Below are 16,185 nucleotides of genomic sequence, written 5' to 3'. Positions count from 1 at the left end.
GCAGCAGACACAGGAATCCTCACACTTGCTACTAACTGGGTTAACATTCCCACTTGTCATCAGTTTCCCCACTACCCTGCATGTTAAGCTGGAAACATCCTTCTGTCTGGTTCTTAAGACCCCACTGATTAGAAACTCAACTCCTCTCAAATGCTGAGAGGGCTGTTACCCAGATTCACGTAGGGAACAGCGAAACTTGAGGCTAGGGGGGCTGGATTGTGCTTCTTAAAACAAGAATCTCTCCATATAACCCCATTACCAAAGGAGTTCAATCCCTTTTCAGGTTCAGGAGGGATCACAGAATCATCAAGGTTGGAAGAGACCTTCAAGATCTGGTCCAACCATCAACCCAGTAGCACAATTATCATCCCTAAACCATATCCCCAAGTGCCACATCCAGATGCCAACTATGATGAGTCAATCCTTCCTTCCAGACTCTTCAGCTAGACAGTTCCTGTCTGGAATCAGCTCCTCCTGTCTCACTAACAAGGGCATCTGCCAACTCCTCAAGATCAGATTTAAGGCACTTTAAGGCACTCATATTTCTTTTAATTTACATCCCCGTTCTTTGATTTGAAGGAAGTTTTGCACCCTGTCCATCTCCATGGTATGATATCAGCCCCTAAGCTGGTCCCAGCATATTCTTCCCAAGCCTCCATCTAGACCAGCTGGCCGGTCACTCAGCTGTGCAATGCAGACCTTGCCCATTTGAAGAATCTTCTCAGCATTTCCCTTGACTCCTCTTCCCTCCAACCCTCAGGATACTCGAAGGGCATCTCCCATTTTTAGCATCTCTTCCAGCATTCAGGTAGCAGCTCCCCTTCAGCAAGTGGTTTGCATCCCCCTTGGCCCACCTGGCTGTGCTCTACCTTCAGCAGACCCAGTACACCTGGTCCCCATGCTCTGGGCACATGGCAGTGCACCCACAGCCCTTCCCACCTCCCAGTGCCAGCACCACCCACTTCCCTTCTCACCACTTTTGTGGGGAGAAACAGCAACCATGGAACAGAGAGGCAGAGAGACACAGCAGCCTGTGCTCCTGCTGCAGGAATGGGACAGAGTCCTCTGCTAAAGGAGACAGGTATTATGGAGCTGGCTGCAATGCCAGATTTGCCTGGCTCGTTTATCAGCTCATCTAATTTCAGGGAGGAAGCAGAGCTCTGCCAAGCCCCAGGATGCCCAAGGAGAGAGGAGGTAGTAACTGCACACACCATCAGCTCCTTCCCTGACAGGGTCTGCTGTCTCCTACCAAGATCAGCAGTAGGCTGGAGCACAAGAGGAGCTTGTGGCCACACACAGACATGGCACGTGCCCCTTTCCCACCACAAACAAGAGCAGCCAGGCCACAATGGAGCCAGCCTGATCACAGGGGGACAGCTCAGGAGAACCGACCACTGGAGTGATGAAACTGTCCCAGCACTGCTGGCAAACAGTCTAGCAGGGATGGACCAAAGGAGTGTAGCAGGCAGGCACAGCTCTACATCATGTACCCTCCCAGAGCTTCTCAGCCACACCATCCCCCGGGAGTCTGGCTCACTGATATGAAATTACACACCTCTGTCTCACCTCTTTACCACCACATCCTGAGCTTCACCCCTTAATGGCTTCTATCAGTGGTGATATTATGCATATTGCAGCATCCAGCTGCCCCCCACAATCACCCAGCTTTTCCCTTCCAAGCTCTCTTACAAAAACCCTCAGGCAGTATTTTTTAAATAAACCATCTTTCACAGCCTTTCCAAGTCTTGCCCTTTGCATCTCCAAGCAGACTCAGGTCTGGGTCACACAGATCCATTTTCTTTGCCTGGGGAGATGATTTTCCCTAGGAGAGGTGAACATGAGCTTCAAACCTCTGCAGAAGCCACCATTCAGGCAATGTCCTGCTTTCTCCAAAATCAATATCAAAACTTCCCTGACACCAGATGGACCAAGACATGGCACTGTGCCAAAGCACAATTCCCCAGCCAGACATTTAATTCATTACATTTCTGCTTCTCTGTCATTCAGAAGAGCTGCCCTCAGTTACTGCCCTACAAGGTTCCCTACCCTGTATTTGCTATTAACTGTTTAAAGCAACTGTGACAACTCAGGAAGAGGATGATCCTCATTTTTTTTAGTACACATACCCTGACCATAAGGTGTTTAGTGGATTAAACTGGGCGATCATGTTAACCAGTGATTGAATTACTGATAACTAGAAGGTACTGTAATAAAGACAAGACCATTCCTGGGTTGCAATCACAACACAGAGCATCATTGACATTAAAACATCTGCCAACTTTGGGAACCACATGGTGCACTCCACTGAAAATGCAGCCAGGTCTGAAACTGTATCTGCTCTCTTTTTTGCAGTACAGAACAGTAAGGCTTACTGCAAAAAAGTCATACTCCAGCTGATTGAAACCACAGGGGGATTTCAAAGAGGCAAAATACAATTACTGGTGCTGGAATTAAGCCAGTTGGGGCTAATATACTAATCTTCCAGAAGTACTAGGAGAGGTTGTTATCTGAGACTCTGAGACAAGTCCATACACACAAAAGAGATCACAGTCAAAAGAGAGACCCAAAGTAGCAAAGTGATTAGGCCACATTATGGTTGAATTTGCTTGAGGTATAGACTGGGCACCAAGGACTACTGTTCCCAAATAGCCTCATACCTTATTCCAGCTCAGCACATAGACTGGAATAAAGGCAGAATAAGTCATCCTCACCCAAACACAGCCAGAGATAGCTGCACCAGAGTAACACCCTGCCCTGAAACCCTCTGTCATGGGTCAGCCTTTGGCAGCAATGTCTTCACAGAGCTGACTGGTCCCAAGATAGATCACCCCTGTCCCTGTACACTAAACCAGGCCATAAACAAGAGGCATCCCAGGAGCTGAGCTAGGGCAGGAGGCTGCTCAGCACTAAGCTGCTTATGGAGACAGTCTTTACCAGGTGCTTCATTTCATTAATGATTGGCTTGAAGATGGTATTAAGAACTGCAGATCTGCTGTCAGTCTGGATGAAGAGGCAGTAGATTTCAGTAAGGCTGAGAGATACCAGGATCTCTCTTGCCAGAGGCAAGTAATTCATCATGGAAAGAAGTGAATCTCACTATCAGAGAAGATGGAAGGTATTTTATTCCATTAACTGGTCAGAAAACTTACTTTTTCTTGAATATAATCTTTCTAACATGTCTGTCCCACTATCCCTTGTCCTAACTCCCCTGGGAATCCCTTCTGCTAATTACTATGAATAATTAAAAGATTACAATTTCCTCCCCCATCCCACAAAGCACCACATGCCGTCCTAGGAAATCACCAATCTAAAAACTAGATTGGAGAGCTCCCAGTACAGTCATCCCTTGGTCTTCAACTGCCTTGGAGCTAGAAGAACAGTCCCTGGCTGTAATGAAGTGAGCTTCATGCCAGCCCACTGTAACACTGGGAAATGGGATGATGCACTCCAATCCTTGAGCACTCAGCTGCTGGGCAGGGGAGGAGAGGGACTAAGTGCCCTCAAGCATGAGGCATTCACAAGTCTTGTGTCCATTTTCAGGAGCCCACACTTCCCAGCAATTCTTGATTAGACTACCTCACACTCAAGCCTTCACTGGAAGAGAGGAACACATGGGGCAGTGCATCCTGACTGAGCCAAAGGAGAACACTGAGAGCTGCAAACAGGGAGAACTCCAGGGTGGATACAGTACCATGAACTCCTTCACCAAAAACAAGGGATTCAGAGAGGCCAGCAACCCTCCTGACTCCCATCTTCTAGCCCTAAAGCTGGATGAGGTGTTTTACCTGCTGCCAAGGACACCTGTGTAACAGCAGGAAACACAGGGGACTGGAAGCCTCCCCTCAAAACAAGATGGAGAAATGGGAAGAAAGGAAAGGAGAAGAGGAAGCGCCAGATGCAAGACCCTGCAGGTCCACTGAGCTGATCTGTGGCTCAGGCCAATTTCCTACCAAAGGTGAAGCAAAGCAGCCAAACCCAAACTACAACCAGGAGCTTCTTGGTTCCCTGGAAGCCTGAAGGAATGCAGAAGTAACAGGTTCACAGCTCCACTGAGTTGCTTTTTAGCTGCAGTACAAATCACACACTGCTTCTTTCCATGAGGATATAGCATCCACATTCCCACCAGACCCCTAATCCATCTCCTCCACGTGTGGCTCCACTGGGTAGCAGCTGTGCATGGGGTGACACACATGCAAGTGCACACTTCTGTGCACCCTCAGACAGAATGAGACAGATGTCAGGGCCCTTCCAAAGGTTAGTGCTCACTGATGTCAATATAGAATCACTCTTCTGTAACATAAATCAGCAAAAGCACATTATTCAGGAGAACCAGAGCCCTAGTCTGAGCTGTGCTCTTCCACTGGGAGTTTCTTCTCACTTTCTAATGGACTAACAGGTGGCCCTAGAAATGTTTTCTATAAATATTTTTAAAGGATGTTTTTTGTGCACTTAACAAAAAAAAAAAAAAGCAGCAGCTGCAGATTGTTATTGCTTTTTAGCTCTTGCAGCCTTGAAGTCACACAAAGGCTGGGCAGTCTCCCCACACAGAGTTCAGACAGACATAGAAAAAGGAGAGATGGAGATAACTCATACAGCTTTTGAATAGCAGGAAATCTGGCCTATCTGCAAGATCCTGTACCTGGACCAATATCAGGCCCAATATCTTTGTATAAAGACAAAAAGAAGCCAGCACAGATCTCCTTCCATAGCAGGTAATTTTCTCTCTTTTGGAGTACAACAATCCTGTTCTGTGCCTTGATTGATGCAGTGTTTCCAGTGTGTGCCTGGGACAGAGCTACCAACTATGCTGGGCTACACTTCACTGAATGAAATCTCACATAAGGAAAACTTACACTATAAACTTTTTTTCCTTAAACAGCAGCTGTTTAAAACTGTTTAATGGGTTTATACGTTGAAAACAACCTAACAGATGTCACCACACAGATCCACAACGTATCACATGGCATCTGTCACACATGCAGCATGTAAGTTCCATTGGTTGGGTGCATCCCTCATACAGAGGCTTTGCATGACAGGAGAAGACTGCCCAATTTAGGGATGCTATTACAATATCCTTTATTGTAAAATGACACACAACAGGTTTCTAATTAAATTTTAAGTAGAAATGTGCTCCCGGCTCTTGAATAATTCAAACTGTTCTATTAACCAAGGTTCTGAAATGCCATTGAGACATGAGCTGTGGACACAGCAACTGTCAGGGGAAGAAACAGCACTTGGAAGCAGAGCAGTGGTTAGCTGGGCAGCGGATAGGGCAGGGTATGCATAAAGGACAGCTGAAAGAGCACATCTGCTCCTGGAGGAAAGAACTGCAGGCGAGAACGGAAGGAGAGAGCGGCGTGTTCCGCATGCAAATGGGGCGAGGCACGTGCAAGAGGCAAGGCTGGGTTCAGTACCAGTCATCTCTCCCTCAATGCACAAGCACACGCTGTTCTCCAAGTCACGTCCCGATCTGTGAGGACACGCAGGTGCCTGCTGGCACACCAAGAAAAGCGTCGCTGAGCGCTGCCAGCGCGCAGGAGCAGCTGAGCCAGAGCGTGTCCCAGGGATGCGCGGCAGGAACGGCGCCATCCCAATGGCACATCCCAAAAATGGTGCTTTCCCAACAGCACCATCCCAAAAACGGTGCCATCCCAACGGCACCATCCCAAAAACGGTGCCATCCCAACGGCACATCCCAACAGTGTTGTTTAGACTGAATTTGTGCACTTAACACACCATCCCAAAAATGGTGCTTTCCCAACAGCACCATCCCAACAGCACATCCCAACAGCACCATCCCAAAAACAGCGCCTTCCCAACGGCCCCATCCCAACAATGGCCCCATCCCAACAACAGCCCCATCCCAACAGCACCATCCCAAAAACAGTGCCTTCCCAACAGCACCATCCCAAAAATGGTGCTTTCCCAACAGCACCATCCCAACAGTGCCATCCCAACAACAGTCCCGTCCCAACACCTCCACCCCAACAACCACCCTGTCCCAACAGTGCCATCCCAACAGCCCCATCCCAATGGCTCCATCCCAACAACGGCCCCATCCCCCCGCCCAGCACCTCTGCACAGCTCAGCTGCCCCACAGCCAGGCCTGCGAGTGCCCCAGGGCAGCCAGAGCACAGGCAGACAGGTTTAGCAGCACTGTCAGTGAGCAAAGGGCTTTGGAGACCTAAGCTGACCTGGCCCTTGCCCCACATAGCGTGTGCTGTGCCCCAGTGGGCAACCCAAGCCACAGCTCTCAGCCCTGTGTGAGCACAGGTGTTTTTTAAGGTCACAGAAATAGGAGAGGAGATAAAACAAGACTTGTGCTTTCTAATTGCAGACCTCAGTCAGATGTGCTGAGAGCGATACTGCATAGGGGAGGAGGGATAAGGCTGAAGCCTGGCCCTTGGGTAACACTTAATACATGCCCCACATGACACTTAAGAGCAGGAGCATGTGAAATAATCTCCTAAGCTACTGGAAACCCTGCAATGCACCTCCTCCTTCCTCCCATCCCTCTCTCTGAGAGCATCTCAAAGCCAGTGAGGGGCTTGGGGAGAGACTACTGAGGGGACTCAGTGGTCTCAGAAAAACACTCCAGAGAGGAAAGCAAACTCAAATGCCAATGAAACCCATTTTGGTCATGACCTCTCAGGAAGTAGCGGGACAGGGTAGGCAACAGGACAGCTGTCCAAGGGACAAAAACTGCTATTTTCTCTTGGACCAAATCCCCACTGAAGTCACAGAGTGAGGAACCCAGAACTTGACCCAGGGAACTCAGTTCTGACTCAAACGCTAAAATGGCCTTGATCTCAGTCGGGCTCTTGAGACCTTAAAGTTGTGCTTAATAGACAGCAACAGACAAAAACAAGAGAGAAGAGAGCATAAAGGGGAGAAAGTGAAAGGAGGGCATGAGGCAATGGGAAACTAGATGGAGGCAGTGCTTTTCCCAGCTCATAGCAGCTCAGGAATAAAAAGCTCAGCTGTAACTTGGTTTCTAAAGCCTGTGCTTGCTCAGGGTTCATTGGGGACACATCAGGCACTGAGGTGAGAAAATAGAGCTGACATTTAATCTCAGACCCTCTTAGCAAGAGTTGTGTCAAAGCAGGAAGATTGATCCCTGCATCCCTCCACTTCCCCAGAGTCCTTGCAGAGTGGTAGGAAGAATGAGGTAAAAAGAACTTACCTGTTGCTGGTCCCAAGTCCAGGCTGGAGTCGTTGAGCTCTCCCCCATCTTCCCAGAAGTACTGTGGGGGCTGCAAGATCTTGGACTCCTCATTCTCCTCACTGGCAAAGCCTGACCCTGGAGCAGCATGCAGGGAGCCAGGGGCAAGATCTGGCTCTGCAGCCTCTGGTCTGGTTTGCTCGTGGGAATTCATGGCCTCCAGGTGGGACATCATGGCAAATTCCAGCAGGGAAGTTGATGTGAGGCCATCGGCAGTTGGGTCCTCCGAGGAGGCAAGGCAGAGGCACAAGGTCCCTGTGTAATGACAGAAAACACACGTCAGAGAGAGGAATGACACCCACTGGGCTTCTCTTCCCCTTGAAGCCTCTTCCTGCCAAACCAACCTGCCCTGGAGATGGGCTGCGCTCTCAGCTGAGGAGGAAAATCAGGGTATTTTGGGAAACATCCCCAAGCATGCAGAGTGGCATTCACATCCAGGAGGAGTCAGTGCCAAGCAATCATCCAGCGTGGGGCACCTCTTTCTGGGGTGATGATTCACCCTCTCAGAGGTGTTTTTGCCTCTGTTAAAGGATGAGGTGCCTTGTTAATCACCCATCCTGGAGAGGAGGTGGAATGTCATATAGTTCAGCCATGAAACTCTGGCCTTGTGAAAACAATGGCAGTTTCTATCAGGCTGTCCTGATCTACAGCTATATTATATGCAGAGAGGCTGATTCAAAACAGTATTATCTACAACCAGTATTAATCATGTTTTAAATCTGTAGGGTGAAAACCTATTCTTTGGTTTGAACTTCAGTGCAGTCACATTGTTGGTTTCCATAAGGAAGGGCTGACAGTTACAGGTAACAATTATGTTGTGACAACAGCAAACATCCACCTAACACTAAGCAGGAGAGCAAGCTGCATTTTGCACTTTTCTATCAACATTACACACTTATTATTTCCATTTTAACTATTAGAAGGATTCACTGACACTTCTTGATTCCTAGATGAGACTTTAATTATGATTTGTGTCAAGGTACATTCACATGCATATTGAACTCCAATCAAAATGCAAGAAAACAGCACCTGGGATTTGGCTTTATTCAGCTACTAAATACCATTATAAATATGGAGGCATAAGGAAAAAATAAAATTACCAAAAGCTGTTTTATATTTAAAACAGTTTTGTTAAGCAAGTGAAGTAACTAATCTGGGTGAACTGAACCATTTGCTTTGCAGCCCTCTATCATTCAGCACATCAAAACTAAAAGATCTCATCCTCTCACAGCTGATTTTTATTCATAGATTAGAAGGAAAAAGGACAAGTTTTCTTGCTTTCTCAGCTCAGACTCAGTTCCTCAATTGTTAATGAAGTAGTCACTGAACTGAACTAATTGAATAAGCTGAAATGAAGACTAATTTGGTATTTTTCTTTGATAACTGATTTTCTAGACAACAGAAATGCAGCAGCTCTAATCCATCTGGACTTCAGTCAAACATCTGATACAGTGCCTCATGAGGAATTACAAGAGACACAAGGAAAGATATCTATTAGCAGGAAAAATTTAAGGCATTGGCTATACAAAAAAATTACAGAGGTTTGTGCTGGAGGGAGGCTACTAGTGAAATTGCTCATGGTTTGTCTTTGGATCTGCTGTTCTGTCACATTTTCCTAAGTGACCTTGCAATAAAAAGTAGGAAGGTGATAATGAAATTAGCCAAGGACACAAAGCAAGGAGACATCCCTGCTGCACAGAAAAACCACAGGTACAGCTAGGTGATCTTGAGAATGGGAATAACAGAACTTTTATGAAAAGAAATAGCATAAAGTGATAAGCCCCCTGAGAACTAGCACAAAACATTTCTGATATAAGCTGGGAAAACATCCATAAGAGGAGAAATTCCTGTATTAGGAACAGCTCTGAGATATCACTGGAATGCAGATGTGAAAATCCTTGCAGAGTAGTGAAGTATTAGAAACAGAGATTTTACAAAGCACTGCTGAGACATCACCTGGGAGCTGCACACAGATCTGGCTACACAAGGCCTGCAATGATTTAAGCAGAGCTGAACTGCCTTCAGGCAAGGGCACAGACAAGGCAACCTCCTGATGTTGCTACCCACCACTGTGCCCTACAACTCCACATCCCAGGAGCACAAATCCAAACCAGGGCAAGTGCTACGATGAGCTGTGGGGCAATGGCACATGGGTTGGCCCTGGTGTGATCACTGAAAACATTGGCAAGTCGGCACAGAAAGTTTGGGAGTCACTGCTCACCTGACAACAGATTAACAAACCTGTCCTGGGAATACTGGAAGCCAGAAATGCAATTTCAAGTCTTCTGCCTGCTCTGATCCTCTCCACCTTCCTCCACTATTCTCTGAACTCATCAAAATCAAATATTGGCTACCCTTTGGATACACACTTGGGCCAGGCTTCAGCACTTCTCAATCTTGTTTATTTTGCCCTATTGATCCAAGGCAAGATCAGCTGAGGCCTGAGCAGCAACAAAAAGGGAATGGGAAAAGAGGCTGAGTATCAATGGGGAAGGAAGCTACTGCAGCATCACAGAGCCAACCAAAACACCTCAGGGCATCTCTAGGGATGTGCCAACTCCTGAGCCATGCACAAACAGTGAGGTCCACATCTGGAATCAAGAGCCTGCACACCCCCTGTGTGTGAGCACAGACCCGGGAAGGCCTGGCCAGGACAGCCCCGTGCTGGTTCTGGGGTGCTCAGCAGGCTCCAGTGTGAGCTTCCCCAGCTGACAGGCAACACCTGCATCCCTGATGGAGCACCAGAGAGAGCACTTGTCTTGAGGAGCTTGCAGCTTAAACAAACATGACAGAGAGCTGCAAGGAGGAGAAAAGAAACATTATTCTCAAAGGCATCCATCAAAGGAGAGCAGGATAGGAAGAGACCATGGCAGGCCCAAGGCCACATGGAATATTTGGTTTATATGTGACTGCAACTGACTGCCTGGATCCTGAGCAAGCTCTTTATCCACCCCAATGCCTCAGTTTGCCCTGACTCCCATTCACAGAGACATGGCTGATGTGGCACCTCAGCTCTCCAGCCACACTACAAAGCACATCCTGGGTCTCCCCAGCAGCAAGGCAAAGTCTCAAAATGCACCTCTGTGCCAGCATCTACACTGCCTCAAACCTCTTTTCCACCAGCTACACTCTGTTAGGGCTGCCTACAGAGCTCAGCCAGAGCCCATCCCACCCCTTCTACAAAACACATCTCATGGCAGGTGAACCTGGTAATCCAGAGAGCTATTTCCATCCATGTGGGAAGCTCGGATGCTGGGAATTTGTTTACCCTCCTTTAACTCTGAAGTGTTTACTCAGTTAAAACCCCCTAAGCTGCATTATCTGGTTTACTGGGCTGCTTTCCTCAGCCCAAGATAAAACTACACCACCTCATCCCTAAGAATGAGTCATGCACAGCCTGAGCAAGACAGGTGTCTTGTCCCTGGGCTGGATGTGAGTAGCACTTTGGGGTCTGATCTACAGGCACGGGATGCAGAGACTGGTCTGGGGGAACCCTCTGTGCCAGCACCAGCCTGAATGCCCCAGGGCTTAAAGAACCACCACACCAGAGTACAAATCAGGACCTCTCCAGACACCATCCTGACACCACTTCATTCATGCCTTCTGCACCGGCAGCAAAAACCCAAAGGGTTGGGGTGCCAAAAAGCAGCACGGAGATTTGCCATCTTCCCCCTCTCTTTCAGTCCTCTCATAAAGGAGCTCCACGCAGCTGTCAACTCCAAGGCAAAGAAAGAATCAAAGCATGAGCTGAGCTGGGAGGCAGGGGAGCACAGCTGAGAAAGGAAATCTAATGCCCAAGACCTCAGTTGCAGGCCATTTTCCTCCCAGGACGGGTAACAGGGATTAGACAACTTCTACCAGCCATCAGCCTCCCAATTTTGTATTCTAAAATGCAGATCGAGTGATAGGAATAAAGAAACAAATGAATAAAGACCTGCAACTGTAGATGGGAGGGAGCAGGGAACAGAGCCAGGGCTCACCAGCTGCTTCAATGGGGCGTTTGTCTCTCATTTCTATTTTTGCGGCACCTCTGCGTAACCTGGAGGAGATGAGGCTCTGCATGCTAAAAAGGGCAGGCAGCCTTCGGGGAAACAGCAGGGCTTAGAGCACGGGAGGAAAAACCCTCCCAGAGCAGACAGAGGAGGGGCCAGAAAGCAGAGAAAGTGGGAGAGGTAGATTGAGAGGGGAGAGGGAACAAAGGCGGGATGGGAGCTCCTGCGCTAGCTGCGCGCTGTCCTGCTGCCAGCACCCACAGAGGTGACATTGGAGCCAATGCAAAAGATGTTTCACCTCTGTGAGGAGCAGACTGGGGCAATTCCAACAGCAGGGAATAATGCTGCAGTGCTACCTTTCTGAGGCCACTGAAAAAAAGCCAGCCAGGAGGATACAGATGAAAAGAGCTTGCTAGTGCTGACCTCATGACCGCTCAGAAAACAGTTCTGAGTCAAAGTGGTGAAGCTTGCTCTGTTCAGCTCAGCAGAGGATTCACAACAGCCCCAGACAAGGAGGTGAGGGAGTTTCGCTCAACATCAGAAAAAAAAAATCTGAAGAAAGGCTATCTGCCATCTTTCTCACAAAGTGCTGTGAATGAAAGCAGTTTCACAATTCTAAATAATTCTAAAAGAACCCCAAAGTGTTTTCTACATTGGCTGACCAAAAATCACTTTATCCCTTTGCCACAAAGCAAGTCACCTCTCCATGGGACAGGTCAGCTATTTAAAAGCTCCCCATTGGCCTATTGAACAGGACTAGAAATTAAAGAGGAAATAAGTCATTTTTGTGTCCAGCTGAAATGAGAAGAGGGATTTGGGGAGATGAAATGGAATCTAGCTGTTGACGCTGTGACTGTGTCAAATAGCCTTTAAATTTTTTTTGCTTTTTAATTAGTACCAAGCAAACCTCAATTTCTCTCCAAGGAAACACACAATCATCCCTGAAGATGTCACTACATCAGCTTGATCTCTAGAGGGGCTGGAGTGCTCATCAGTTTACCCAACAGAAGGTTGTTTTTACCTCTCCTTCCTGAGTGTTGTGTCTACACCACAGTGCCAAGGAGGCAGGATCAGCCTGCTGGAGAGAAGAACATTTGCCTGGGGCACACTCTGACTTACCTGTCTGTCACCACCAACTGGCAGAGCCAAGCACACTTGCACAGGGAGCATGGTGGTACTGCCAAGGAAGCAGCCTCAAGAATGTCCATCTGGCCCTGCTACCGTTGACCTTCCTTTCAAGCCCACCCCACACCCAGGAGCTACCCAACAATGTTATTTCCTATGAGAGCTGGGTCAGGAATGGGTCATGTACTGATAATCAGTTCGGACAGAAGCACAATGACCAGATGAGGGAAGCATCTGCCAGGGATATTCCCTCCCCCAGACCACTGTGCCTGGAAAGGCCCAGAGCAAGGCCCAAGGGCAGAGAGGAGAGAGGCCCCAGGGCAGAACGGTCAGGGCACGAACCACTTCCAGAACATAACAAAATGCAGGGTAATTTCAATAACAAAAAGGGATCCCAACCATGGCCAGTGGAGGAAGAGGCAGAAATGTTGTTTGACTGAGGGATGTCTAAGCTGATTCCCACACAGTCACTTGGAGCCTCTGCACTCCAAACCCTCAACAGCTTGCAAAGGGAAGCATAAGGGATGACTGTGTATGAAACCAAGTTCTTTTGGTGCTCATTCAGAGTTACAGACCATAGCTGTTCTGGGACACACCACCTAAGAGAACTCTCCCACTGCAGCTCCCACACAGCCTTATTGCTGCTCTCCCACACTGCACTAGACTACTTACACACCCAGCCATGACCCTAATCTCAGAGATCATTTCCAATTAGGGCTTCAGAAAACAAGATCAGACTGCCATCCTCCTCTGGTACTGCCAGCAACCAGGTCCCTTAGTGAGTGTCCCTCTAAAACCATCCACCTTCCTGTGTCTCCAGCATGTTTTAGAAAGCAACAGGAAAAGCACTTGGTCTGCAGGGAGCACATACGTACCTACCTACACCAAGAAGAGCAACAAGGAACAAGGGAAGAAGCCCTTGCAATGGGACAGCTCTTTAGAGGGATGTTGTGCCAGCATCTTTAAGCTTTTACAGCTCCTTACAGCAAGCATAATGAGAGCTCCAGCTCCACCCAGCTGCAGGGAGTGCGTGTCTGCACGTACTGGGTGGGCACCACCTCACAAAGAACTGCCAACATCTGCGCCCTGGGTACTTCAGCAGAGAACATCCATAGCACACAGGGCCAGGTACACCCATGGGAAACAGCAAGGCACTGCCAGGGCATGCACCTGCTTTTGCAGATAATTGCAGACGTGCCCTTTGTCAGACTGGGGCTGGTGTCCAGGGCTGCTGGGCATCCTCACCCCAACACCAAGATGTGTCAGGGCTCCTGTCCTTAGGATCTGTAACATCCAGACTGCTCTAAACACCTCTACCCATTCCCACACGAGAGACTCCATGCAAGCAGGAGACACTTCAACATGCCCGCCTGTCCTCCCCCCTCTGCTCAACCATTCATGCCTGGAGCCACAATCTCACTTGGTTGCAGTCTCCCAGACTGTTTGCCTTCACTCCCTCCCTGGATTGTCTCGTAGCCTTCACACCTCCCTCCTCTGCTGCCACCACGTCTGCTCTCCTCCTCAATTCCTGCTATTGACAATGGCAGCTCCCAGCTCTGGGCCAGGGGAGATGCAGCCCCTGGGAAAACAGCATTGGGTAGACAGTTCTACACAGTACAAGTGAATTTTCTATCCTCAGTTATCTTTCATAGGCCTCTTCAAACAGCCCACAGGCCCCCAGGGGTTAACAGACCATGGGATGAAAGCCACTGATCTAAGAGAAAAACCACAGCCATAGACTGCTTTGCCCTCTCTAAGGCCCAAAGCATTTCATCTGTCCCCTTGAGGTCTTAAGTGCATCAAGTCCCCTCGAGGGCTTAATGTGGTTATTTCTACCTCTGAGGCCTGTGCTTCCTCTTCTCACTTTGTCCCAGCCTGGACCATGCACCCCACAATGCTCACTCTGATTTCCAGCACACCCAATAAAGGCACTCGCCCACTTCTTCTGCAAAGCCTTCCTGCCCAGGCAGAGCAAGCAATACCTCAGGTGCCCGAGGGACTTCCCTTGAGACATGGTCACCTATCAAAATGTAACTGAAAGCTTTTACACCCTAAAAGGTCCTTAAATCCCCTGGCATAACACTGAGCACAAAACACTCCAGCCCCTGCAGCAGAGCAATGACAACCACCCTGCCATACACTGCATCCCCCAGAGGCTCCACTCTCCAAACAGCCTCAGGTATCCTAGGCAAAAAAAAAGCTCATGCAAAGGTTTGGTGGTCCCAGGGCACATATAAGGGTTCTGACTACCTTCACAACACCAGGCAGGACAAGAGGAGCCATGGCTGCAGTTGGCATATAGAGAGAGGGCTGCAAAGCGGCTTTCCCAGCACTAACAAATTGACTCCAACCAAGAATGTACATCCAAAGCCTGGTAACCACAACAGGGCTTCACCAGGCACAGGGACAGTCAGGGACTGCTCTGAGCCCCAGCAGGGTGCACCTTCCTTGCCAGCATCCCTGGCCCTCTGAATAAACCATCACACGTGTTTTCTTGGCCTCGGTGCAGGCTGCGCTCGTGTGGCTGACAAAGAGCCTCCCTCCATTCTTTTGGGATTACGTGTTTCAGTAGTGCCCTGGTTTCCACAAACAGCCAGCAAGAATGAGGAGCCAGTTCACCCAAGCACCAGCTGGGAGCCGTGGTGCACCTTCCTGCAGCCCCTCTGCCCCAGCCCTGCAGTGGGGCTGTCAGTGCTGCTGCTCCCCCAGGAACCCACACAGTGCCACGGCTTCTTCCCAGGCAGAGTGAGTGGGAAAACTTCTGTGCACTCTGATCTGCAGCTCGTCGCCGGCAGCTTCCCCTTGAGGGCTTAATGTGGTTATTTCTACCCCTGATGCCTGTAATTAAATGAACATTTCCTTATGGCAGCGAGGCGGCCAAGGAAAAACTGACTACAGGGAATTTTCATTCATCCTGATCTATACTCCCTCATCTCTGCCTTGTTCACACAATGCTAACAAGACATCTTCTAAGCAGGCAGAAAGAAAAAAAAAGCCCTTAAGCAGCCCACATGCAGACAACCACCTGGGGAGACAAAAAGAGGAAGGAGACCAATTCCCTCCTTCCCCCCTGCATCATTTTTCTACTTGCAAAACCAAAGGGGCTCAGATACCCTAGAGCCTGGAGAGATGTTTGCAAACTCTGCCAACAGACCTGTGCTGCCCAGCAATCTGATGGGACCCTGATGAGGCACATGTCCCATTTCAGCACATCCTGCAGGTCTATGGTGGCTCCCAGCCCAGGGAAACACTGGGGAACTACACACAGTCAACCCAGCTCCCTCTCAGGTGTTAACTGTTCCTGTCCTGTGCTACTGGAGAAGTGAGGCCAGAGTGCAATGAATTATTGCAGACTGGAACTGATCCTGAACCACCTAGCAAAGCTACTACCCAGAGCAGAGCCTGAGGTACAAATTCCCAGCAGTCTGCATCTCCACTTCTGACCTCCCGTCTGGGTAGGAGCCCACTGGTCTGGAGAGACCTGGCCAGCCCCACAGTACTGCTACAGCCCACCAGGATTACAAATTTCACTAGATTAGGAATTGAGCTGTCCCTGGGAGCTGCTCCTCACCTCCCATCCCTATGCCTCTCCCTGCTAGGACAGCAGAGAGGATCATAGGGGAAGCCAAGTACCCAAATCCTCCATATCACCACCAGCTGGACAACACTACTAGAAAATTTCCAGCAGCCTCAGCAGAATAGGAAGCATATCCTCCCCCCAGCACAGCAGTACCTGTGGTTGTCCTTTTGGCTGCCACATTTTAAAACCACCATGAGGTCCCTCTCCTTCCTGTGCAGAGCATAGGGGATGGGGTCAACCCTTGCTGGTAGATTGGCAGGGTGGGA

General features: G+C 49.0%; 1 protein-coding gene across 1 annotated transcript in view; it reads right to left on the bottom strand.

The window, feature by feature from the left end:
• PODXL2 (podocalyxin like 2) overlaps positions 1–16,185 on the bottom strand; it is a 44,386-nt gene that overhangs the window by 14,937 nt on the left and 13,264 nt on the right. Inside the window, exon 4 of the mRNA XM_014306704.1 lies at positions 7,184–7,477. Coding sequence (XP_014162179.1) covers positions 7,184–7,477 — 294 coding nt within the window. The remainder of the gene's footprint in view (positions 1–7,183; positions 7,478–16,185) is intronic.

Source organism: Geospiza fortis, unplaced genomic scaffold (assembly GCF_000277835.1).
Source record: "Geospiza fortis unplaced genomic scaffold, GeoFor_1.0 scaffold70, whole genome shotgun sequence".
Taxonomy (NCBI): Eukaryota; Metazoa; Chordata; class Aves; order Passeriformes; family Thraupidae; genus Geospiza; species Geospiza fortis.
The sequence above is the reverse complement of the archived record's forward strand: the minus strand, read 5'-3'. Positions and strand labels throughout refer to the sequence as shown.